Source organism: Arvicanthis niloticus, chromosome X, assembly GCF_011762505.2.
Source record: "Arvicanthis niloticus isolate mArvNil1 chromosome X, mArvNil1.pat.X, whole genome shotgun sequence".
Lineage (NCBI taxonomy): Eukaryota > Metazoa > Chordata > Mammalia > Rodentia > Muridae > Arvicanthis > Arvicanthis niloticus.
The window spans coordinates 27,833,549-27,861,421 of NC_047679.1; the positions used below are offsets into that span (position 1 = coordinate 27,833,549).

Here is a 27,873-nt window from a genome sequence, read left to right on the forward strand (position 1 = left end):
TTGAAGTTTCACATATGTGTGTTTAACTTAGGATAATTATAGAAGTCAGAAAAACATTAAGGGGCCATGCAGGTGCTTTTAAAAGAAGAAACAAAGAATAGAGGTGGCATGAAGGTGGAAACAGAAAATAATGGAGCAAGAAGGGTTAAGTGGGTTACAGGTTGGGGGCAGGGTAGAGAAGAGAGTTTTCAGAGAGAAAACTAATACTAAGGACATTTGAAAAAGCCATATGGAAACCTACAACTGTACAAGCTTCCTGAAATATATACATATATAAAAAGTTCAAATAGGGCCTCTCATAGACATCATAGGATATTAAATAAAAACTCAGTGCCAGGGAAGACTTACTTCTTTTGAAATGGTTGTTCAGTGGAGCTTCACAGGCCATTAAATATTATAACTAAGGCTATTACTATCATTCTTGGTTATCACCCAGAATTGATAACAAGATCCTACTTGCTAAAGATAACATATTGAGCATAGAAATCTAGTGGTTCTGACCTGTAAGCTACTGGCTAGCTTTCAAAGTGCTAGATGGTGCTGGGTACACTATTAGGGAAGAAATGTAATCACTGGTCTTACCCAAATATGAACCCTGCAAGCTACTATAATTATGGTCTGTCAAGATACATCCACTGTTATAATAGTGGTATGAATGGTAGGGAGTAACCAATCACTTTCTGATTGTATTTAAGCCTTATTTCAGAAGATAGAATTCATGTTTGACACGTTAATGGGGCCAAGGACCTGAATCTAGGTAGGTCACAAGTCCTAGTTGAGAACCTAGTATTATAATTCTGCAAAGTGTACATAGTATTAAACTGACTCTTAAAAGATTTATGTACATATCCTTCAGCTCTCCCTAGATAAGCTTCTTTTTGCAGCAGATGGAGATTAGCAGAGGAACTAATCAAGATATAAAGAATGATAGATTACAGAGTGCTCAGCCTAATTGGAAATCTATACTATATTGCGCCGCAAAGGCTAGGGATCAACTCAAAAGAGCAGGCAGAGAGACTGTTATGATCTGGAAGCAGTGAGTAACTACAATAAAACAGTATTTTCTAGCTATAATTTGGCAATTATATATATATGAACTGACAACAACTGTGACTTTATATGTAAAAGAGCAAACCAGTCAAACTCTCAGCATGGATTATCAAAGAAATCTTACTCCTAGACAAGGAACTACTGACAACTGATATCTGTTTGGGGGAGAGTTTATTTTCTTCAGGGATGCAGCCCTTGAGAGCCTATGCTCCAGTAGCTAGTCCTACATGTTTGCACATGCTAGCAGAACTATATGGACTCTGGGTTTAAATAACAATAACAAAAATAATGGAGTGAACCCATGAAATTGGGAGGAAAAATATAAATGTATAAGGAGATGGAGTGAGGTGGGGCTTAATCAAGACACTAAAATTACACATGAAATTCTTAAGAAAAATACATTTCCAACAACAGTTCACTTAATTCATGCTATACTAAATGGCAAGTTTCTAACGCAAAGTATATGGCCAGCTCTTTTTCATCATACATAGTAATGAACAATATTCTAAAATACTTGATTACAGGCCATGTGTATGTTACTTATGATAATTTATCTTTCCATCCTTACGACCAAAGTTGTGAACTTCCTGAAAACATCTGTTCTTAGGAACATAATTCTTCAGAACTATTCCTCATGACCATATTGTTTTCTCACATTTGCTTACACGTTTATCTTAGTTTGTAACAATGCAGAGCAGAATGGATAGTCCCATTCTAGGTTGTTTTTTCCTTAATCCAAAGGAAAAAATGACAGTAGTACATTTCTGAAAGGAATGCAGTGCTCAAGTTACCAAAGTAATAAACTAATTGTCAGATCGGGGTGAATTTAACTTCCCACCCTCAACACCATCACAGCAAGAAGAGCATGTATCATAGGTGGTGAGTGGGTGTTCTTCTTCAATTCCAGTATGCATGAATGCTATTTACCTTTAGAGGCTCGCCCAGACTTTCTGGGAATCTTAGATGAGACAGAAGCAGAAGGTTGAGGTTCCAGAGACAATCGTTTGAAGGTTCCCCTTTGTTCCTCATTTCCTATTTTTTTAAAAAGGTACAAGTTACAATTACCATAGTCAATTGTTTTTATACTACATATTATCTGTATAGAGTATTTGATTTAAAGTAATTTGTATAATGTAACGTCACCCACCTGCCAATTATTTGACTATCCTAACGGGCTCACTGTATCCTATTAGGTAATTATACTGATATATAATATTAAAGACTTGGACCAGAGAGATGGCTCAGTGGAGAGAGCTGATGTCCCCCGTCTAGGCTCTATAGGCACTTACATGCAAATACACACATACATACATACATACATACATACATACATACAAACATACATACACACAATCTTGTGTTTCTGTGTGTGCATTTTCAATAATGTAGAAGAATTTAAAAAGTATATGTGTAAATTTTATTTAGCTTATGGATACACACACACACACACACACACACACACACACACACACCAGGCAAGCACTCTACCACTTAATTATATCCATGGATGACTTACTTTCTATTTTGATAGAGGATCTCATTCACTAACATGCCACACTTAAACTCAATCAATACTGAGTCGCATGCAGGTCTTGGACTACCTTAACCTCTTCCGTGTTTGAGATTACAGGTCTGTGTGAATAGATATGGCTCAACACTATTTCCTCACAACTCAGAACCTTACAAAGAGGCAAATTGAAAATCAGGGAGGATCAGTAATTTTGCCCATGAAGTATAATGCTAATTAACAGCATGCACTGGATTGACATTTAGGTTTTCTAGACTTTGTGTCCTTTTAGTATACAGGTTACAGAGCTAGCACTGGAACCCAGGTTTGATCACTTTCAATAGTTTATGACTACTGTACTTTCATGCAAGGACTTCCTGTATTGTAACTTTATCTCAAAAGAAAACTTGAAAGTTACTCTAGTAGGGAGAAACCAGAAAGAGGACTCCAAGTAGGAGACTAACCAGAGAATGGTCCAATATGGTTCTGCATGGAATGAGGGTAGTGGAAAAGAAATGGAAGAGGAAGGAATAGACAGGAAAGACTTGGGTAATGCAGAGGCAATAAAGTTTATGAGGAAAAAATGAAAATACTCAGGAGAACTAGAAAATGTGTAACTGGAGATAATGCCCAAATTTTCTACCCAACTGGAAGATAATTTGAATGACTGGACTTAGATTAAGTACCTGATGGTACTCTGTACTTCCAGAACTAACAGGATTTGGCCAGAAAACAATGAAGTTTTAATACCTGGAAATCTTAGCTACTCTAAAGACACAGATAAAGTTCTGCTATAACAAGAACATGGATGGTTATCTGCCATAGTCATATGAAAGAGCAACAAACTTTATTTCCAAAGTATTAGCCAGAAAACTCAGACAACTTTTTTTACTGTAGAGATTGGAAACAAGAATATCACCGTTGGTTCTATAGGACAACATACTCATCTTTTTATTCAGCCACCAGTTTGAGAGTCTTATGGAAGACAGGTAAGCAGAGCTAATCTTGAGAAAACCATTCTTTATCTTCTATGAGCCCAATAGTCTTTGCTTATTTTTTCAGATTAGTAATGTTAAAGGCATGCCCCAACCTAACAGAAAATATCTAACTATCAATTAGTCACAAAGAAGCAAAACATAATGCACTGGCTTTGATTTTCAAGTTCATTAGGAATACAGTAAGAAAAAGTTTCTCACTTTAAGTGAAGAAAGTATAATTATATACATTTTTTCATTAGTTCAATGTGGCTAAAAGCTTGAGAGGAAAGAAAAACTCTGAAAACCCACATTCTTTCCTAAGTATAAAATGTAAATTAAAAACATATTAGGGGGCAGCAGAGAAAGACACCTCCTATACAAGGCTGGTGATCTGAGTTCAATTCCTGGAACCTATGAAAATATGGAAGTTGAGAACTGACTCCAAAAACTTAATTTCTGACCTCCACCTGTGCTCTGCTTCCAACTGCCACACAGCATACACATGCATGCGCGCACGCATGTGTACACACACACACTCACAAACACAAACACTTTCTTAAATGTATAGTATGTATAGTATATATCTTTTTAAAAACTTCTATTTTCTTACCTGGTTTGCTTTGATCAATGCCTGTAGTTGAGGTATGAGCCTTACGTCTGAAAGGCTGGCTACTCAAAAAATTATCACACTGCATGCTGCGGCAGAAATTTTCAAGAAAGTGAAGTGCAAATGATGCACTGTTCACTGGAGGGAGATGAACAGTATGAGCTTTCCCATCGAAGAAGGCTATAAAATGGGAAAGCAATGTCAGTCATCAGTCATCTTGTAGACAGAAGCGAAATGCAATCAATAACAGAAGAATCAATACAGGAAATGTGCTTTAAGTTTACTTTTTGGGTTTTGAAATTTAAAAAGGAATTGACAGCAATTTCTATTTAACAGGTTTATAAACAAGATAACAAAAATGGCTTAGTTTACAGTAACCTTTCTACACTAAATATCCCATTGAGTGTAAAAGTTACAGTATAAAATCATGGTAGACACCAGCTACAACTTACCTCTCTACCACTCCATTTTTAAAAAATGTTTATGGCGCTTGAGATTAAACTCGGGACCTTATACATGCAAGGGAAGCATGCTACCTGAGTTACAATCTCTAGCCTTTTTATATTACCTTTACAAGGTTTCCTTTTGAGTCACACTGTTCTTTAAAGCTTCTTATAAGGTACCATGCCCAAATAGCTAGCTTAACAGAGACAACAATCTGTACCTTTTATTTACATTTATAGTATGATACTGACATAAATTGTCTATTTTTGTTTTTGTTTGTGTGACACAGGATTTGTCCTGTCTACAAGAACTGCAGGGACAAAGATGGGAGCACAGACTGAGGGAACAACCAACCAATAACTGGGCAAACTTGAGATCCATCCTATGGGCAAGAATCAATCCCTGACACTATTAATGGTACTTTGTTATGCTATAGCAGAAGCCTAGCACAACTGTCCTCTGAGAGAATGAGATACTCAGAGAACCCTGAGAGGATAAGGACTCCACAAGAAGACCAATAGAGTCAACTAATCTAGAGCCCGGCAGGGAGGGCTTCCATAGACTGAACCACCAACCAAAGAGCATACAAGGGCTAAACCTAGGACCCCTGCACATATTTAGCAGATGTGCAGCTTGGTCTTGATCAGGTTCTCCCAACAATTGGGGGCTTACCCTGACTGTTGTTTGCCTGTGGATCTTGTCCTCCTAACTGAACTTTCTTGGCTATCCTCAGTGAACAGGATAAACCTAGTCCTGCAGTGACTTGAGGTGGCATGGTGAGTTGGTACCAATGGGGATCTCACCCTTCTCAGAGGTGAAGACTGAGAAGGATGGGGATAGGAGCTCTGTGAGGGAGGGGCTGTGATCAGGATCCAGAGTGAATAAATAAATTAACGGTAAAGAATTAGATTAGCATACCAGTTATCATTTCTCCTCCCCTATTATCTGGCTTAAGAAGTAGAAAGACAGTCTTGGCCTGAAAGGCACTATCCACACAGGCCTGCACAGTCTGCCGGAGAATCACATTCACAGGGCCTGGGCCGAAGTGGTCAGGTAGCTGCTGAACCTTCTGTGGATCCAGGTAGGGGCCAGAATCTCCATGTTTATTTATATACACACAGACTTGAGGGAAAAGGTATATAAATAATTAGATGAATTAAAATAAATTTTGTGAAATTATTACATAACCATAGCCTACTTATGATTTCATTTAAAGGAAACTTAAATATAGGTCATATTAATGACCATGTCTGCTACTGAAAGTATGCAGATATATTAACATGTTTATGTAAAATACAGAACATGCAAATAGTAAAAAATATTTATCCAACATTTTAGAATAAAATTCAAACTGACTATATAAAATGTATGATTGGTAAGACTTTGGGGGCTATCATAAAATCATTTTAATGTATTATTACAAGAAATGTTCCAAAAATGAAAGTGTAGTTTCATGTCTTTCTTTAAATTTTGACTTTCCCCAACTCCTCCTAGAGTTCAACCCACCCAACTTCACTATGTAAAAACTTGCATTCCCTTTGAAAACTGGTCATCCTTACTCACTTATCACTGACTAGCTTGTAAATCACCAACAGTGTATGTCAGCTGCATTTTCTAAAATAATCAAGTCACTTAAGGTATATGTGATTGTAAATTTCAATGACTTGAATTTTAAATACAAAATAAAAATATTACACACACACAGAGACAGCTGTATGCATGCATGCATGCCTAGGCTCATTGAAGATATTTTCAACTTTTTCTTTGTACAAAATTTTCTCATTTATAATCATACTATTAGTGAAGATATTTTCATCACAAAAATCAATTGCAAATCAATGTGTACTAAAATGCAGATTTATCATTACTGAAACTATTATTTTCTTAAAACAAGAACATTTAACATATTAATTTGTACTGAAAAATTTCACTGTGTTGAAATATATGACAATTTGGCTTGCTCCAATAATTGGAGAAAGGATAGGCTCTGTAACAAAAATAAAATCATGATTAAACACTCAACCCAAGGTACTTATGTTACAGATATATGCAGGAAGTAAATCAAAGAAGGATTTCAATATTCTGCCATCTGTCTACTACACATGTCAAGCACCCCTAGAGGAAATCATTGGGATGAGAATATTAGTATAAACACACTGAGAAAACTTGTCGACAATAATTGGGGGGCACTTGTGTTCTGATTGCAACTTATCTGTGTACTCAGGTAGCTTTTACTTATGTCAGTACTCAAAAGGTTCAGACTTTAAATTCTTCATTTAGATAGAACACCTTGTATTCATTAAAAATCAGAAATAAGGTGTACAAATAAAGTCTTTGAAAAAAAATACTTCGAAAAATAATTTCCTTTAAGTGAGAAAGAAAAAGTGTAAGAAATATAAGAGTATGAGGGTGGTAACTAAAGATATAAAGAAGTAATAGGACAAACATCTTTTAAACAGTAAGGAGGGATAGAGAGATGGTTCAAATGGTGAAGCTCACTGGCTGCTATTTTCAGGGGTCCTGAGTTTGCTTCCTATCATCCACATGGTAACTTCAAACTGTCTATTATCTGTAGTCCCAGGGGATCGGACATCCCCTCCTGGGAACTAAACACATACACACGGTACAGAAATACATGTGTAGGCAAAAAGTTCATACTTACAAAATAAAACGAAAGCAAAATTGAAATAGAAAAAAAATTAAAACTATATAGGAGATGATAAAATGGATTGATTTGCTTTGGTCTGTGCTCTTTTCAAACCTGTAAGAAAGGAATTTAAAATCACCATGTCCTCTGACTGAAAAATTTATGTTCAAAAGGCATGAGTTACCTTGGAAAATACATAATACAAAATAAAAAATACTGTGAAAAGAAAGGAGAACTTGATAATGACACAAATTCAAAATGTGGGATACTGATTTTCAGGTGACATGAATTTAAATAGGTTTTACTAAACATTAAGCTGAACTATCAGTCTAGCAAACTACATTAATATTTTACATTATTTCCAGGACGTCAACCACACTTAATTGACTGCTTAATAAAATATGTAATTTTTCATTGTTTTAAAAAATATTAATTTACTTGTAGACATCACTATTTCAGAGGGCCCCACAGAAGTCCTATTAGATGAAGAACTTCTCCTTGGTGAACTTAAAGAAGCTGAAGATGTAGAAGAAACAACTGGAATACTTTTTTCCTGTTTAAAAAAATGGTATGAAGAATACAGTTATATACAGGTATATGCTTTCAAATGCATTAAAAAGTATTTCACATTAAATTTCAAAATCAATTTTTCTTACCATTAAAATATTAATATTACTGCTTTAGATTAACATGGTTTTATGTTTATCATAATATATTTACAAGTATTTCACACTCATTTTTATAAAATTTAGAAATTTTAAATAGAAATAACAGTATTTTTTAAAATAAGATAACACTATTTCCTTCCAGGCAGGAAGCATTCATTCAAACAAAAGTTATGCTGATATCCTAATGTGATACTATATGTGTAAGATGATAGTGCTGAGATTTTTGCCTTTATGTTTAAGTATGCACATTATACAGACATTATATATTTGAATTTTTTTAATTCCATTTTTAAAATCTCTGCATTTTAATTAAAAAAATTAACCTATTAATGTTCACTATAACTATTACTACAGTTGGGTCTGAGCAAACCATTTTATTATGTGCTTTCTGATTGTTTATTTTATTCTTTTTGTTTTGTTATTCTACTTATCCTATCTTTTGAGGGGTTATTTGACTAATTAAAATCCATTATATACACTTCGTAATTTTTACATTAGACTAAAGATTCATTCATAACTTTCCATTGTTTACACATAAAAAGTCATAATGTACCATTCTACATAATATGTTGAAACTTATATAGATCCTTATCCTTCACACTCAGGCTTAATGTAAATAGTTTATATATTTTTATCTACGATATAAACTTAACAATAAACACATGTATTGCCTTGCCCTAATTTATCCCTCACTCTTTTCTTCCCGAGCAATCATATATGTTAAAAAAATCTCAACTTAGTCTTTCTCAGTTTAAATTGTCTCAGTTTTTCACATTAGATTCTATTTCATTCTCCAAGACATTTATTCTTTATCCTTGCATCACTAGCCAATATTAGTTAAGTTTGATTAGTGAAAATTTTACTTTACATACTACTCCTGCTTGACCTCCCCCAACTCCAGCTCCCCTCTCTGCCATGTGTTAGTTCCTGCCTTGACTGGTTTTGATGATGCACAGTGGTACAAAAGTGTAAGTTATTCAAAAGTTGCATTTGTTTCATCAAAATAGAAAACCTAACTAAGACAAAAAGAACATTATACGTTTAATATCCTAAAAAAAACAACAACAGCAAAAAAAAAAAACACCTCAGCACAGTCTTAGTAAATTGCTAAACTGAATTTAAAAATACTCTGATATGGAGACTTACAATACAAATTAGCAAGAAATATGACTAACCTTTTTTCCAGACTTTCCACCTCTTTTCTTTGGTAGGACAATTTTAATAGTAATGCCCTTCTTAGTGGACGAAGTATCTCCAGTAGACTTAGTTTGTCCTGATTTCTTTCTGGTCTTTGGTACTGGTTGCACAACACTTGTTTTTCGTGGAGACTTCCTTGAAGATTGAGCCCCTTTGGAGGTAGAAGAATTTGGTTGTTCAGAGGAAGAAGGTAGTGTTGTCTCTGTACTACTCACACTAAGAGCTGAGAAAAGAGCTTAGCAATGAAAATTAAAGAAAATAATATAGTAAAAACATCATTTTATGACTGATTATCTTTAAAACTTCCCAAACCCATGAAAATTATTTTAAACAAGATCCAAACTAGCAAAATTAGAGTTAAAAAAAGAATCAAAAAGTTCTACTTTAAAAATCTGTATTTTCCTAAACTAAAATGTCTAAAGAACCCAAAATTAATATTGGTAATGAGGCAAAGTACCTGTGACAAGATAGGTCAAATGTCCTAGGTAAAATCCTACAAGCATCATTCTGGTAAGTAGATACAGTATATAAAATGATTTGTAATGAATGGCATACTTCTATTGATTACTAATGATCTATAATCATTGTTTGTGACTTACTTAGCCTTTCTCAGAGAATCTTCTTGCAGTGGTAATTAGCAAAGAGACCTACAACTTGATCACTTGCAGAAAGTGAGAGACTCTGGAGTGTTCAATCATAAATGAGATATCTGTATCATTCCCATGACCTCAAAATATACTTATCTAGGTCGAAAATCGGGTACAAAGAGTCTAACCAGAGGTAGAAAAGGAGTTTGATGAATGAGTATTTTTAAGAAACAACAGAGAAGTACACTTGCAAACTAACAAAGAAAATTACAGGATGCACAAGACCTACACAAGGTCAAGCCAGACAAAAATCCCAGCATAGATGAGGTAAAGTAGATACAAAGCCCAAGCCCTTAGCTAAGAATCTATATTCAAAATTGATAGCTGCTGTTAAAGAAAAAAAAAAAACAGTTTTCTTCAATAGACTGACATGGTGCATATCAATCACACTCTATGGCTGGGACAATGTTTAGTAGTATGTAAACATAAATTAGGCACCTTTAGAAAAATTTTCTTTTTGTTAAGAAAGAAAAGGAACATGATATCCTATGCACATAAAGATAAATAAAGACAATGAAAGAGTCGGAGGAGAAAACACAGTAAGATCAAAATATAAGTTATAAATTTTTAACAAAAAATAAAATCGTTAAAATAAAACATTAAACAAAAATGCCAGTCGAAATGAAATTTTAGGTACAGCAACTTTTCATAACCAGGAAACAATTTAATTCTCTAAAAGGACAAATTTATTAAAATAGCCAACAAATTTGATTTAGAACAGAGAAATTTTTATCAGTTTATCACTGTGCTACATTTTGTATTTGTTTTCTTAAAACAAAAAACCCTGTTATTTCTGAAAACCATATGCTATTATTCAATGGTGAGGAATCATCTTGAAAATCAATATAAGAAAACAAAGCAAAGCAATCACCTGGCATTGCTTCTTCATCTGCTAAAAACTGGGCTTGGTCTTTCCGATGTTTGGTGACTCTTTTGCCCTTGCGTTTTTTCTCAGCTTTGTTGAGTTATGAAATGAAAAAAATTATGTACATTTAAAGCTAGAATATATTATCTTCCATTATACATGCTAAATAATGATGGAATATACACTTGAAAGGGCTCATGTTATGCTTACGTGATGTGTAACAATGAGCAGGATGGTGTGATAGCTGTAAAAATGCAGTAGTAGCATGTTATATACCTCAGCAGTAACCAAAGATATCATTTCTTGGACATAGAATCCACTCAACATGAGTGAAACCATGTCTGGTATTGACAACCCAGTTTAAAATTTTGTGTTATGGAAGTGATAGTTTTTGGAGGACTATCTGCAACCACTAAATTAACTAAAGAAGGATAGGCCATAACAACAATCTATGAAAATTGTCTTTATACAGATAATTATAGTCTTTACTCCTTATCTAGAACACTTGGCACAGACAGGGACCATTAGGATAAACTACAACCAATCAAAACGGGGAGTGGTGGAAAAGAATCAGCATGGATATAACTAAAGAACACTCTTTCACATATGTTAAGGCTCAGAGAACACTCACCAGTAAGAGAGAGAAAGCCTGTAAAAAGCCAGAAGGTGAAGGAGTTTGCTCTAAAACTGTGTCTCCTAGTAATATCAGGAGAAACACATATAAAATCTCATCAACATCATTGCCCAAACATAAGCTAAACAAGAAGGATACTAATCCATATACAAACTGGACAAAGAAATGCTCATAAGGCCTCAACTCCACACAAAGGACTACACAAAACTGAAGAAAGTTGGGAAAGGAAGATGGGATACACAAGGAAGAGGACAACAATTCACTGGTGTAAAAAAACTACCCCATGTAAACATACATATGTACAGGTACATTTATACAGACTGAAATAGTTATATTTAGGACTTTATATGTCCATATATATTCTTGAATGCAAGCAGTGGCAATTAGTGACAAAAGAGCATACACTTTGGCAAAAAGATGGAGGGATATATACAAGGCTTGAGGGAGGAAAAGTAGGAAGAATGGTTTAAATTACATTATAATCTCAAAAAACACTTTTCTCTTTTAAAACATGAAATAAAAAGGATGAACTTATACTAAGAGTCAAATTTGATTTAGCATGGTGAAAAATTCCATTAATTTATCATTTTGCTACTTTCTGTATTTGTTTTCCTAGAAAAAAATGAGTATTTCCATCAGAAAACATTACACCATTTTTCAATCTACAAAAATCATTTCATAAAGTAATATGGAAAAACAAAGTGAGGCAATCACCTGGACCTGCTGCTCCAAAGTGAAATGGTATGGCTTGGTCTTTCCAAGGCTTGGTGACTCTTTTGCCCCCTTGGGTTTTTCCTCAGCTTTGTACAGGTATGAAATGGGAAAAAGTATGTACATTTAAAGCTAGAAATACTGTATTTTGATATGTATGATGAACAGTGAAGGATTCTAATACAGCATAGTCATAGGAAAGTTCCCAATTTGCTCTGGTGAGATGTACAAATGGTAACCAAGGCATGGTAAATCTTAGGACGAAGTAATGGCACACCTACCTTGACAGTAACCAACTGCTCTTTATTTCGATTTATGACCCACTCAACAAGAGGGACAGCATTCCTGGTACTGAAAACCCAGTTACAACTCTATATAGGGACGTTATAGGTTTGGAGGACAATCTGCAACCACTAATTTACTAAATCAGCATAATCCCTAACATACTTCTATAAACATTGTCTTTATACCCAAAGGTAACTGGGGTTTTTACTCTTCAGTGGAAAAACATCTGATTGCCAAAGACGTGGATGATTACTATAAAAGATAACCAAGAAAAACAATGATGGAGCACAACCAGAATGGATACATCAACAGAACACTCCTGTACATAATGCAAGACTACACTGCCTCAGGAAAATTGCCTAGGATCGTAAGAACCAGAGAGTCTGGAATGAACACGCGCGCACACACACATGCACATACACACAGACAGACATACACACAGAGACACACATGTATACTAATATAGACTGATCAGGTTACAGTTAAGAATATATTTGTACATAGATGTTCTTAAATACAAGTACTAAATGTGCCATAAATTTGGTGAAGAGGGGGAAAATGAGAAGGTTTGAAAAAAAGAAAAGATACTGTGAAAACCTATAATTAATTTATAGTCAGAAAACAATTGAATTCTCAAAGAATATTATAAACACTTAAATTTGACTAAGCAAAGCCAAAATTCAAAGAATTTATGATTCAGCTGCTTCTTGCTTTTGTTTTCCTAAAAAAAGAAAGAGATTTTCCACCAGAAAATATTACACTATTATTTAACATACAGTAAATAAATACTGAATAATATAAATTAATAAACAAAAAGAACAAAACAATCACCTGGGGTTGCTCCTGGATCTGCAAAATGTCTGGGTCGGTCAGTCCAAAGTGTGGTGACCGTTTTGCCCTTGCGTTTTTTCTCAGCTTTATTGAAGTATGAAATGAAAAACAAAAATTATTCACATGTAAAGCTAGAACACTTTGTGTAATCTACTATGCTTTCTCAACAATTATGCTTATATACTACTATGCAATTCTCTAATAAAGCCTCGTCATAACACGCTATCACCATGCTCACGTGACTTGTCACAATGCCCATCATTTACACCTTACTTGGAGGGAGAACATACCAGCTACTGGAAACACAACTAATAACACTGTATTTGTAATATCATGGTTACTGAAGAATCTACAACCCCTAATTTACTATATCAGCATAATCTCTAAAAACAATGTATAAACACTGTCCTTATACCCAAAGATAACTGTCATCTTCACTGTTCACCGAGAAAACTTTTCTTTGCTACAGACAGAGATGATTGCAGGAAACCACAACCAATCAAAGCAGAGAGTGGTGTATGTCAATCAGAATGCATATATCTACAAAACATTACTCCACCTAAACTAAGGCACAGAGACCAATGCTCATGAGGTGGAAGAGAGATTAGAAAGAATCAGAGTGTCAGGGAGTGTGTTTTAAGATTGAGTCTCCTAGTACTATCAAGAGCAACACATAAAATCTCACTAACACCACTACCCAAAAATGTGACCTGAACAAATGACAACAATATATATACACACTACACAGAGAAAAGCATATGAGGTCTCAACCCTACAAAAAGAACTGTATAAAACGGAGGAGATCCGGGAAAGGAAGAGGAGGAAATACCCAGGGAAAGATGCACTAACTCAGGGTAAGGTGCCATAAACCCTGGAAAAATAGCACACAAATACACGCACATGCACGTGCGTACACACAGACAAACACTCATACACCAATAAACAGACTTAAATATTTAAAGGTAAGAATATATATGCATATAGGTATTTTTAAATGCAAACACAAACTGTGAGGAGAGAGCATACCAATTTGGAGGAGAAAGGGAGGGGATCGACAGATGACATCAGAAGAAAGAAAGGATGAAATTAAATCATAATAAAAAATTTAATTCTTCAATAAAATGAATTTATTATAATAAGAAAAAATTGACTTAGCACAGTCAAATTTCTAACAATTTACCATTAAGTTGCTTTTTACAAAGGTTTTCTGAAAAATAAAATTTCTGGTGGAAAACACTGCACTATTATTCAACACACAGCAAATAAATTATGAATAATATAGACTGAGGAACACCTGGGGCTGTTCCTTGAACTGCAAAAAATCTTGGTTGGTCAGTCCAAGGTGTAGTAACTATTTTGCCCATGCATATTTCCATTGCATTTATTGGGTATAAAATGAAAAACAAAATTTTATTCACATACAAATCTAGAATAAATATATATGTATATGTGTAGGAATAAATGTTCTCATATAAAATGAACAAGTCATAGTTAAAATATATACATTAATCAAATGAAGCACAAATGACTTTAGGACACAGGAGGAGGAAGTCATAAATGAGAGGTATTATAAAAAGGAAATGATACAAAGGAAAATTAAAATTAAATCATAATGAAAATAGAATCAACTCTCCAAAAAAAATGAAATTAGAAGACACAATTTTGACCTAGCACAGTTAAGATTTCTACCAATTTATAATTATGCTGCTTCTAGCTTTTATTTCCTTTAAAAAAAGATATTTTCCTACTAAAAACATTACACTAGTATTATACTTACAACAAAAATATCATGAATAATATAGATTAAGAAACAAAAGAACAGAGTAATCACCTGGTGATGCTCCTGGATCTGCAAAGAGACTGGGTTGGCCAGTCCAAGGTGTGGTGACTGTTTTGCCCTTGCGTTTTTTCTCAGCTTTATTGAGGTATGAAATGAAAAAAATTATTTACATGTAAAGCTAGATCACATTGTTTAATCCACTAGGCTTCCCCAATAATAAAGCTTATATACTACTCTGCACATATTCTAATAAAGCCTTGGCATAACGTAGGCTATCACCATGCTCACGTGATGTCTCACGATATCCATAATTTACAGTTTACTTGGAAGTAGAGCATGCCTGTTACTGGAAACACAGCTAATAACTCTGTGCTTGTAATGTCATGGTTACTGAGGAAGATCTGCAAACTCTATATTGGCACAATCTCCAAAAACAATGTATAAACACCATCATTATACTGAAAGATAACCATAGTCTTTACTGTTCATCCAAAAAACTTAGGCTGCAGCACACAGAGAAGATTGCAGGAAAGCCCAACCAATCAAAGCTAAGGGTGGTGAGGACCAATCAAAATGGATATATCTACAGAACATTACTGCATCTAAGGTAAAACTCAGGGAACACTGCCCAAGAGGTGGAAAAGATTAAAAAAGAGTCAGAGTGTCAGAAAGTCTGGTCTAAGACTGAAACTCCTAGTAATATTCAGAGAAACACATAAAATACCACAAATACCACTACCAAAATGTGAGGTGAACAAAAATGACATATATACACACACACACACACACACACACACACATACACTAGACAGAGATAAATGCATGTGAGACCTCAACCCTACACAAAAGACTATAAAACTAAGGAAAGCCAGGAAAGGAACAGGTGGGAATACCCAGGGAAAGTGCAGTGACTCCTGACGGGATCAATGAGACATTTTGGAAGCAAGAAAGGATAGGAAGAACAGTTAAAATTATGTCATAATAAGTAAATAATCTAATTTCCCAATAGGATGTACTTATTGTAAAAGAAAAATCTGACTTAGCACAGTGAAAATTCCTAACAGTCTACCATAGTGCTTCTTCTTGGATTTGTTTTCTTAGAAAAAGTACTTTCCATCTGAAAATATTGTGGTCTTATTCAATCTACATAAAATATACTGTGAATAAAATAGATATATTAGAAACAGAACAAAGCAATTACCTGGGGCTGCTCCTTGATCTGCAAAGACACTGGGTTGGCCAGCCCAAGGAGTGGTGACTGTTTTGCCCTTGCGTTTTTTCTCAGCTTTATTGAGGGATAAAATGTAGAACAAAATTATTCATATTTAAAGATAGATCACATTGTTTAATCCACTATGATTTCCCAATAATTAAGCTTATATACTACTCTGCACATGTTCTAATAAACCCTTGTCATAATATGCTATCACCATTCTCACGTGATATATCACAGTGCCCATCATTTACACTTTTCTTGGAATTAAGTCTTGGCTCAACAAAAAGAATGCATGCCTGCCACAGGAAACACAGTAATGACTCTGTGCTTGTAATGTCTTGGTTTCTGAAGAAGAACCTGTAACCCCTCATTTACTGTATCAGCATAATCTCTAAAAAAAATTGTATAAACCGTGTCTTTATACTGAAAGATAACCATATATTCTTTACTGTTCATCCAGAAAACCTTAGCCTGCAACATACAGAGAAGCCTGCAAGAAATCCCAACCAATCAAAGCTGAGAGTGGTGTGGACCAATCAAAATGGATATATCTACAGAACATTACTGCATCTAAGGTAAAACTCAGAGAACACTGCCCAAGAGGTGACAAAGATTGAAAAAGTCAAGAGTGTCAGGGAGTTTGTTCTAATACTGTGTCTCTGAGTAATACCCAGAGCAACATAAAAATACCATAAACACCAGTCAAAAATATGAAGTGAAAAAATCACGGCAATATATATACAAACTATACAGACAAAAAAATCTTATGAGCCCTCCAATCCACTCAAAAACTCTATAAATGTAAGAAAATCTGGGAAAGGGAGAGGTGGGAATCCTCATGATAGGACACACCAATTCACTTTCAGGTACTGCAAATGCAGCTATAAAAACACACATATGTAGAGAGGAGTAGGGGACATATTAGATGTTTTTTAAGAATGAAAAGATAAGGAAAAATGTTGAAATTAAATCATATCCAGAACAGAATTTAATTCTTCAAAAGGATGAACTCATTATATTAAGAGACAATTTCTACCAGTTTATCACTGTGCTGTTTCTTGAATTTGTTTTCTTAGAAAATAGCCTTTCCACCCAAAAAATTACACTATTTTTCAATACACAGCAAATATATTGTATAATATAGACTAATTAATGTGTGAAGCAATCACCTGGGGCGGCTCCTTGATCTACAAAAAGTCTGGGTTGGTCAGTCCAAGGTGTGGTGACTGTTTTGACCTTGCGTTTTTTCTCAGCTTGATTGAGGTATGATATGAAAAACAAAAATTTTCCAGGTGTAAAGCTAGAACATTATACGTTTAATCCACTATGCTTTCCAAATAATAAAGCTTATAATAGTATACATATGTTCTAATAAAATAGGGTACCATCTTTCTCATATGTTTATAATAATGCCATTCATGGCATAGTAACTCTAATGATATAGTAGTGGCATGTACAAACTGGCGTTTCTCAACAACTCTTCACTTGGATTTGAGAATTGGCTCAATAAGATGGAGAGCATGCCTGATACTGGAACACAGCTAATAACTCTGTAACTGTAACATGATAGGTACTACAGAAGAATCTAGAACCCCTGATTCACTAAACCAGTATGATCCCTAAGTAAGAACAATCTATAAACAGTGTCTTTATATACAAAGATAACTGTAGTCTTTATTCTTCATCAATAAAATTTTTATTTGCAACAGAGACCACTGCAGGAAATCCTAACAAATCAAAGCTGAGTGCAGTATATCCCAATCAGAATGGATATGTACACACACACACAAACACAAACACACACACACACACACAAACACACACACACACACACACACACACACACACACACACACACACAAGAACATGCTTAAACCTAAGGTAAAGTCAGGGAACATTACTCAAGAGGTGGCAGAAATACTAGAAAGAGCCAGAGGGTCAGAGAGTTGGCTCTAAGAATGTGTCTCCTAGTAATATTAACACATAAAATCCCACCAGTATCACTGACCAAATGTGAGCTGAAAATATAATGAATCAATACATATACACACTGGACAGAGAAATGTATGTGAGGCCTCCATTCTACCCAAAGGACTATATAAACCTGAGGAGAACTGGAAAAACGAGAAGAGGAAATTCTCAAGGAAGAGCACACCAACTTGCTATGTGGATGACAAAGCTAGTGATGAAAATATACATACAGGTACTATTACAAATACTGAGCAAGTTGTACTTAGGAATATATATGTTATACATATACATATACATATACATATACATATATATATACACATACACACACACACAAACAATTTTGAGTGTTAGAAGTAATACTGAGAGAGATAAGAGGCTATTAATTTGATGTACCAAAGTAGGGACAAATGCAAGATTTGATAGAAAGAATGGGTAGGGGAAAATGTTGAAATTAAATTATAATCTCAACACAAAAGAAAATGTTCTCTTGTATTATATGAAAAAATATATAATCAAAAGACAGTCTAAATTTCTACCTGTTTCTTTTGATAAGGGGATTGAGAGGTCATTTATTCTGGAGCCAATTTGACTGACAGTGAAATGGGGGTGGGGCACGTCTCTATAGGTCAAAGATGCTATCTGGTGATATATTTAGCTTTGAGGTTGACAGGTCTGTTAAGTTTTCAGATTCTACAAGGTTTCTATCTATTAGTCACAAGATGTTAGTTCAGAAAGGAGTTAGCAAGGAATGACTAGCATCCTAGAATTAGCCCAAACAGGGTTATTATTCTTTGGATCATTAACATTCACATCTCTTCCCAGCACTAAAGTTCTAATCAAAAAGTCAGTATCTGTAGATAAAGTTTCTTTCCAGAAATTACCACTCATAGTACAGATCATAAAAATTATCAAACTAACAAAATTTAAATATAGATAATTTATAAATAAAAATTGAATTTTGAGGGGACATTATCACATATAACCGGAAACAAATGTCTAGCCATTCATAAAACATACCCCTGTAACATTCTAATACAGTTCCATCCCAGGGATGACCAAATAAAGCTATGCAAGCACACTATCTGCCTTTCAAAACAATCATTGTCAAGTAGAAATTCTTACTGCATGTGGTTTAATTTACCATGTCGGTTGTCACTCTTAGTTTTGACAATTTAACAAGTGTACCTTTTGCTCTTTGTGAAAAAATTATCATCACTTGGGTCCATATGTACCTTTCCTTATCTAGTCATTTCTCCATGATTTTGTTTATAATATTAGTTTCAACATTATTTATAAATAACCTTGATTTTTAGATAATTTATCTCTGTCTAAACTCACATCTTAGACTGGGCCCCTGTGTGATTATATAAAACATCATCCAAACATAAAATGGATTGTAATTTATATGAATGTTTTAAAATGGCCCCTTGGTATCAAAATGTACAGATTAAAATTAGTGATCCATATCCCCATTTTTTATTTAAAAGAGATTTTCAGCTTCTTTTGCCCAAATAACCCCTGATACATCTTTCTTTCTAGATTGTTTCTTTCTGTTTTTTTTTTGTGATTTATTATACTTTGTTCTTAAAGTGAAAACTGGTTTTGCCAAATACACCATTATTCAAAATACAGCAAACATATCTGGAACAACAATATATATATTAAAAAAAGCAATCACCTGGGGCTGCTCCTTGATATGCAAAATGTCTGGGTTGGTCAGTCCAAATTGTGGTAACTGTTTTGCCATTGTGTTTTTTCTCAGCTTGTTTGAGGCATGAAATAAAAAACAAAAATTATTCACATGTAAAGATTGAACACTGTAAGTTTAATCCACCATACTTTTCAAATGAGAAAGCTTATAATATTATACATATGCTCTAATAGAGCCCTGTCATAAAACAGGCTACCACCATGCTCACATGAGATATAATACTGTCATCATGGTATGGTTACTCTAAGGAAGCAACTGTGGCATGCACACCTTGATAGGGGGAATGTGATAGGGGGAACGTGATAGGGGGAATGTGAAGAAAAAAACAGAAAATGGAATAACATTTGAAATGTAAATAAATAAAATATCCAAGAAAGAAAGAAAAAAAGACTTGGCTCAACAGGAAAAAGAGCATGTATGGCACCAGGAACTAAGCTAATAACTCTGTACGTGTAAGGTGATGGTTACTGGAGAAGAATTTACAACTAATTCACTATACCCACATACCCTAAAAACAATCTACAAACACTGTCCTAATAACCAAAGACTACTATAGTCTTTATTCTTCATCCAGAAAAGTTTTGTTTGCAACAGATACGATTGCACAAAATCACAACTAATCAAAACAGAGAGTGGTGGAGCACAATCAGAATGGCTATATCTACAGAACACTCCTGTACCTAAGGTATAGCTTATTGAAAAGTACTCAAGAGGTGGCAGAAAGATTGGAAAAAGCCAGAGGGGAAGGGAATTTGCTCTCAGATGGTGTCTCCTAATAATATCAAGACAAAAACATATAATCCCACCAAAACACTGACCAAATGTGAGATGAACAGTGACACCAATATATACACTCTGTAGACAGAGTAAAGTCAGTGAGGCTTATACTCTACACAAAGAACTTTATAAAACTGAGGAAAGCTGAGACAGGGAGAGGTGGCAATAACCAGTGAAAAGCACACCATTTCATGGTCAGATGCCAAAAAATCCAACCATAATAACACACATGCATACATATACTCGTATAAAGACTGATCAGGTCATAGTTAATATATGTATAGATAGATATTCTTAAAAGCAAGCACAAACTGTGAGAAGAGAGCCATGAATCTGGCAAAGAGAGGGAGCAGAAATAAGGGAGATTTTAGAAGAAGAAAATGATACAAAAGAAGGTTGAAATTTAATCATAACAAGAATGCATTCTAATTCCCCAAAAGGATGAAATTAATATACCAAGAGAAAATTTTGACCTAGCCCAGTGAAAATTTCTACCAATTTAACTTTGTGCAGCTTCTAGCTTTTGCGTTCTTAGAAAAGAGATGTTCTCTTGTGAAAACATTACACTATTAGTTAACAAACAACAATTATATTGTGAATAATATAGATTAATGAACAAAAAGAACAAAGCAATTACCTGGGGCTGCTCCTTGATCTGCAACGAGACTGGGTTGGTCAGTCCAAGGAGTGGTGACTGTTTTGCCCTTGCGTTTTTTTCTCAGCTTTATTGAGGTAGAAAATGCAGAACAAAAATTATTTACATGTAAAGCTAGAACACATTGTTTAATCCACTATGCTTTCCAAATAATACTACTACTCTGCACATGCTCTAATAAAGCCTTGTCATAATGTAAGCTATCACCATGCTGACATGATATATCACAGTGGCGATCATTTACACTCTACTTGAAATTAAGACTCAGCTCAATAAGAGGTAGAGCATGCCTGCTACTGGAAACACAGCTAATGACCCTGTACTTGTAATGCCATGGTTTCTAAAGAAGAAAATGCAACCCCTAATTTACTGCATCAGCATAATCTCTAAAAACAATGCATAAAATGTGTCCATCTATTGATAACTTTAGTCTCTACTGTTCACCCAGAAGACTTTTCTTTGTAACAGATATGATTGGAGAAAACTGCAACCAATCATATCAGGGAGTGGTGAAGCCTAATTAGAACGCATATATCTACAGAACATTCCTGCCAAAAGGTAAGGCTCAAGGAACATTGCTCAAGTGGTGACAAAGATTGGAAAGAATCAGAGAGTCTGCTCTAAGACTGAGTCTCCTAGTAATATCAAGAGCAACACATAAAATCCCACCTACATTACGGTCCAAATGTGAGCTGAGCAAAAATAAACCAATATGTATACAAACTGGACAGAGAATAGCCCACAAAGCTTCAATACTACATAAAGAACTATATAAAACCGAGGAAAAGTGGAAAAGGGAGTGGTAGGAATAGTCAGCAAAAAACACACTGTACACTGTTGTCAAAAGAAGCGAGCCATAAAAACATGCATGCAGGTATTATTATACAGACAGAACATGTTATATTTGAAACTATGTATATACATAGATATTCTTGCACACAAGCACTGTTAGTGAGAAAAGAGGCCATATGATTTTCAGAGAAAAATGAGGGTTATATGGGAGTTTCAGGAGTAGGAAATTATAATCTCAAAATAAAAGGTAATTTTCTGTTTTAAAGCATGAAAAACAATCTATCATTAGCAAGCAATCTAATTCTCCAAAAGAATGAACTTGTTAGAATAGCCAGGTAATCTGAATTACTACAGTGAACATTTCTATTGATATATGACTGTGCTACTTCTTGTACTACTTTTTTATAAACTGAGAGCTAGTCTTGTCTTGTTCATCATTACAGCATTATTCAATATAAAGCAAACATTTGAATTTGCAGAAAAGAATAAGAGGGGGGAAGGTGGAGATTAACTTATCTCAGAAAAAGAACTTTTTTAAACTTATAAAAAGCTTATAATTAGGAAACCATCTAATTCTCAAAAAAGATGAACTTATTAGAATAACCAGCTAATTTGAATTAGCATGTGAAAATATCTATCAATTTATCACTGTGCTACTTTTTATATCTGTTTTCTTAAAATGAGAAGGTCTTTCCTTCTGAAAAAAAATCACACCATTATCCAATATACAGAAATCACCTTGTAAGTCAGTATAGACAAACAAAGCAACACAATCACCTGGGGCTGCTGCTTCATCTTCAAAAGATGTGGGCTGGTCTTTCCAAGGTTTGGTAACTCTTTTGCCCTTGGGTTTTTTCTCAACTTTGTTGTGTTATGAAATGAGAAACAAAATGATGTACATTTAAAGCTAGAAACATCATGTTGAGTATGTGTGCCAAATAATAAAGGCTCTCATCATAATGTATACACTCTAATATACTGTTGTCATAAGAAGGCTCAGGTGATATGCTGTTTCATAAAATGCTCAAGTGAAAGCTAAATTTTGACAATTTTACTATTTTGGATGAAGATTGATTGCCATGTTAATTTTAGCTATGTTCACAGCAACTAGAGAAACCAATGAGATATTTCAGTATCAACACCTTAGCATTCTTATGAGTAATGAACTTTACATAGTAAAATCTAGTAGTGGCTTTTGAGAGAGAGAGATGAAGGACATAAACATATTCAAAGCTCAACTACATTTACTTGGTGTTTTACTTTACAAATATAATAGTCAGTTTACTGCCTTGATTTTTCCATATTCAAACACATGCATTCATTTAACTCATGATAACAAATATCAAAAATGTTTGCAATTTCTTGACATCCAAGTTTTAATTTTTACCAAGGAAGCAGTCTATCCTGGGCTACCGGGACAAATGTAACATCATTTTAGTGCCACTATAACTTTCCCTCTCATTTATAACTAAGTCATCTATTTACAACCAGCTCATTTCATTTTTAACAACTACTTTATACTCCATGTTTAAGACTTCCCTTTAATTTAAAAACAATGTCACTAGTAATATCACTTGCATTAGTTTTTCTTATACAATCGCCCTGCCAGGATTTTCAGGATTTTGACCAGGACCAGACCATTGATGGCTAGTCACGTTGATACCAAAACTGAAGATTCCAGCTATGACCCTGAAATGGTTATTCTTGGCAATTTCTGGAACTCTTGTATCTCCAATTCAGTATTCCTTTATCCATCTTCCATTCCCTTTCTTGCTATCTTTAGTTTCTTGTTTTACAATCTCACTGCTAGGTTTACCCATAGTTCCCTCTATTTTCATCCAAATCATTAGGTTTCTTCTGGCTTTGCTCTGTTCCAAATGCAACTTGCCTTGCACTCAACTGTCCACCTCTACCAATGCAGTACATGAAGTATCACTTCCATCATTACACCTCAGAAAATTGGAAAAAGTTCTACCTTAAGATCCAGCAATACCACTCTTGGGAATATTCCCAGAAAATGCCCTCCAGGCCACAGGGGCACGTGTTCCAATATGTTCTTTGTGACCTTATTTGTGACATCCAGAAGCTGGAAACAACCCAGATGCCCCACAACAGAAGAATGGATATAGGAAATGTGGCTCATTTACATATTGGAATACTACTCAGCTACTAAGAATGAGGACATCATGAGTTTTGTAGCCAAAGGGATGGAACTAGAAAATGTCATCCTAAGTAAGGGAACTCAGACTCCAAAAACACATGCATGGTATGTACTCACTAGAAAGTAAATATTAGCCAAAAAAGGACAGAATACCCAAGATACAGTTCAGGGAACTCAAGTGAGGATACCTAAATGCCACTTGAGAGGGAGAAGAAAGCAATCACAGGGGTAGAGGGAGAGAGGGACCTGAGATGGAAAGGGGGTGGGGTAAAGGTAAGAAGGGATACCTGATCTGGTACTGGGTAAGGGAAAAGGACTGAAGTCCTGGGGGCCAGCAGAAAGAATGGAAACAGGCAACCTCAGGGGGTAGGAGGTTAGCGGGACCCTCCAAAAGGTACCATAGACCTGGGAGGTAAGAGACTCGCAGGACTCAAAGGGAGGGGACCTTAGATGAAATGCCTTACAGTGGGGAGACAGAACTTGTAGAGCCCACCTCCAGCAGAAAGACAGGGCATCAAGTAAGGGATGGGGTTGCCATCCCATAGTCAAAACACAATTGATCCTGTCTGAAAGAACTATAGAGATGGAAATGGAGAGGAAGGAGCCCTAGGAAAAGGAGGTCCAGTGACAGGCCCAAAGTGGGATTCAGCTCAAGGGGAGGTAACAAGGCCTGACACTATTACTAGAGCTATGGAGAGCTTACAAAAAGGGACCCATCATGACTCTCCTCCAAAAGGCCCAACAAGCAACTTAAAAGAGTCAGATGCAGATATTTGCAGCCAACAAATTGACAAAAGCTGCTGACCTCTGTGGCTGAATTAGGGAAAAGCTGGAAGAAGCTGAGGAAGGAGGGCGACCCTGTAGGAGAGGACCAGCAGTCTCAATTGACCTGGACCCCAATATCTCTCAGACACTGAGCCATCAATTAGGCAGCATACACCAGCTGATATGAAGCTCCCAACACATATACAGCACAGGAGTGCTGGTCTGGGTACTGTCAGTGAAGATGCAAACAAACCCTCAAGAGACTGGAGGCCCAAGGAAGTTTAGAGGTCTGGTAGGGTGAGAGGGGTGGAGGTGAGGAATGAGGATACCCTCCTGGAGACAGGGCAGGGGGCAGGGAAAAGGTATGGGATGGGGAACAGTCAGAGGGTGGACCGGGAGGGGAATATAATCTGGAGTGTAAAGAATACAAAAAGATTATAAATAATTTTTCTTTAAAAAGCAACAGAATAAATATTAGCAATCTAGATCTGTAAAGAGCTAGAGAGTAAACATTCTGAAGACAACATATAATCTCTATGTCACATATTTGTCTTTGCTTTAAAAAGCAAAACAATAGAAAAGCAGAGAACACATAGACCAATCTCATCACATAACTACATGTACTGGTTATGATTCTTTGTACTATCCACTCTGATCTCTATGGAGGAATCACTGCTGCATTTGATTTTTAAATATAATTCTTTGCTATAATGTTTTCTCTTGGTTAAGTTCCTACCTCTATCACTTTCTGCTCCATTCAGCAGAAGATCCAAAACTGTACTTTATTAGATTAAAGGCTTTCTCTGTAAAAGACCTTAACCATTATATTACATCATCTTCAAATATTCCTGGGTGCTGGTGAGTATAGTTCAGCATCACGAGTGCTTGTTCATTCCCAACACTTATCAAGTGGCTCACTTCAACTACAGCTCCTGAGGATCTAAGGTGCCATTCTGCCTTGAGGACACCTGTACGTTTAGTACAAAAACATACATGTAGAAACATGTATATAGATGTAGAGCTATAAAAAAATAAAACAATTTTATGGTCCTTACTCCTCCATATGCAAATCAAAATATCCAGGCAAAGAATTCAGAAGTCTAGTTGTGCTGGCTAGTTTAATGCCACTTGACATTTCTGAATTGAGAAAATAATTCCAAAGGTTATACTATAGGCAAGCCTTTAGGGCATTTTACTGATTGGTGATTGTCAGTGGGACCACTCCTGGGCTGGTGGTCTTGGTTCTATAAGAGGGCTCAGAAAACCATGCTAAGCAAGCCAGGAAGCAGTACTCCATCAATGTCCTCTGCATTGACTCTTGCCTTGTTTGAGTTCCTGTCCTGATTTCCTTCAAAGATCGACAGTAATGTGGAAGAGTAAGCCAAATAAACCCTTTCCTTTCCAAGATGCTTTGATGATGGTGTTTTATCACATCATTAGAAACCCTATGACACTAGTTTTAAAGATGATTAGTGACCTCAAAAGTGTTTTCAAATCAAATATCATCAGAGACGTTTCTTTAAGTAAATGGTAATTAGCAAAAAGGCCTGCAATTGGTCAACCTTCAGAAACTGACAAAAATTGGAGTACCGAACCTTAAATGGGATGTCAGTATCACACCCTTCCCTTCAAAGCTCAGGTAACTATGTGGAAAAGCAGGCAGAATGATGAAGGCCGGGCAGAAAAAGACTTTGCCCAGATAACTTTTCTCACAAACAGAGAAGATGAATGTAAGAACTCAGAAAGACCACAATGGACTACACATGTCTTGTATAAGCTCACGCCTCATAAAACCCCAGCATAGAGGAAGGGAAGGGGTCACAAATTCCAGCCCTAGCCAAGAATTTATAGTTGCTAGAAAAAGGAAAATCAGTTTCCTTCAATGGAGTAACATTGAGTATATAAACCACACACTAAGACAGGCCACATGATCAAAAGTAGGAGATTAATACAAACCAGACTCCTATTTTTATATTTTTCTCATCTTTAAGAGAAATAAAATACTGTGAGAGAGATAGTGATATACAACACAATTTGAAAGAAGTTGGGAGAAGAAAAAGAATGTGATCAAAATACATTGCCTGAAATTTTAAAAAAATAAAAGCATTAAACAAAGAAAAATAAAATAATTTTAAACAATGGTGCCACATAAGTGAGGTTTTACATACATTAGAATTTCATAAAGTCAGAAAATATTCTAATTCCACCGCTCCAAAATAATTTTATTAGAATGACCAGCAACTTTGAACTAGTACAGTGAAAAACTCATTCATCATTGGGCTACTTTCTGCATTTGCTTCCTTAAAACAGGAAAGTCTTTCCTTCTGAAACACTATACCATTATTCAAGGTACAAAAATCATCTTACAAATAAATATAAAAAACAATCACCTGGGGCTACTTGGACATCTCCCCCTGGTCTGGCTTCATCTTCCGAAGGTTTGGTGAATCCTCTGTCCCTGGGTATTTTCTCAGCTTTGTTGAGGTATGAAATGAAAAATAAAAATTATGTAGATTTACAGCTAGAACTCATCATGTTCCTGTATGTATGTCAAATACTAAAGCTTGTTATCATATAATATATACGCTCCTACAGTGGTGTCATGCAAAGGCTACCATCATGCTCACATTACACAGTTTCTAATTGCCTGTTACTTCAGTTTGGATAATTTTAATTATTTTATGTGAAGATAACCACCTAGTTATGTTTTAGGTGTTAAGAGTTAAAAAAGAAATATCAGTATCAATGGTTTCAAAATTAGGTTATTAGGAAAAATGAATTTTACTTAGTAAATACTAATTATAATTAAAATGATTTGCAGGTATTGATATCACTCACACAAATACACACTCCAAGCTCAAATATTAGCTTTTTGAAGGCTTTATATTTTTGAAGTTGAAACAGTCCACTGCTTTCTTTCTTCATTACCGAAAGACTAAAGACTCTGCATAAACAGGACTTTTGATAGCACA

The 27,873-nt window shown here is 35.2% G+C and overlaps 1 protein-coding gene across 1 annotated transcript in view; it reads right to left on the minus strand.

Annotated features, from left to right (window-relative positions):
* LOC117694412 (sex comb on midleg-like protein 2) overlaps positions 1 to 27,873 on the minus strand; it is a 77,680-nt gene that overhangs the window by 13,723 nt on the left and 36,084 nt on the right. Inside the window, exons 8-21 of the mRNA XM_076918583.1 lie at positions 27,292 to 27,375; positions 22,688 to 22,836; positions 21,166 to 21,250; positions 19,719 to 19,802; positions 17,236 to 17,319; positions 16,052 to 16,135; positions 14,902 to 14,985; positions 13,071 to 13,154; positions 10,616 to 10,699; positions 9,076 to 9,320; positions 7,671 to 7,785; positions 5,504 to 5,707; positions 4,145 to 4,321; positions 1,978 to 2,082 (exon numbers count right to left, since the gene is read on the minus strand). Coding sequence (XP_076774698.1) covers positions 1,978 to 2,082; positions 4,145 to 4,321; positions 5,504 to 5,707; positions 7,671 to 7,785; positions 9,076 to 9,320; positions 10,616 to 10,699; positions 13,071 to 13,154; positions 14,902 to 14,985; positions 16,052 to 16,135; positions 17,236 to 17,319; positions 19,719 to 19,802; positions 21,166 to 21,250; positions 22,688 to 22,836; positions 27,292 to 27,375 — 1,668 coding nt within the window. The remainder of the gene's footprint in view (positions 1 to 1,977; positions 2,083 to 4,144; positions 4,322 to 5,503; positions 5,708 to 7,670; positions 7,786 to 9,075; positions 9,321 to 10,615; positions 10,700 to 13,070; positions 13,155 to 14,901; positions 14,986 to 16,051; positions 16,136 to 17,235; positions 17,320 to 19,718; positions 19,803 to 21,165; positions 21,251 to 22,687; positions 22,837 to 27,291; positions 27,376 to 27,873) is intronic.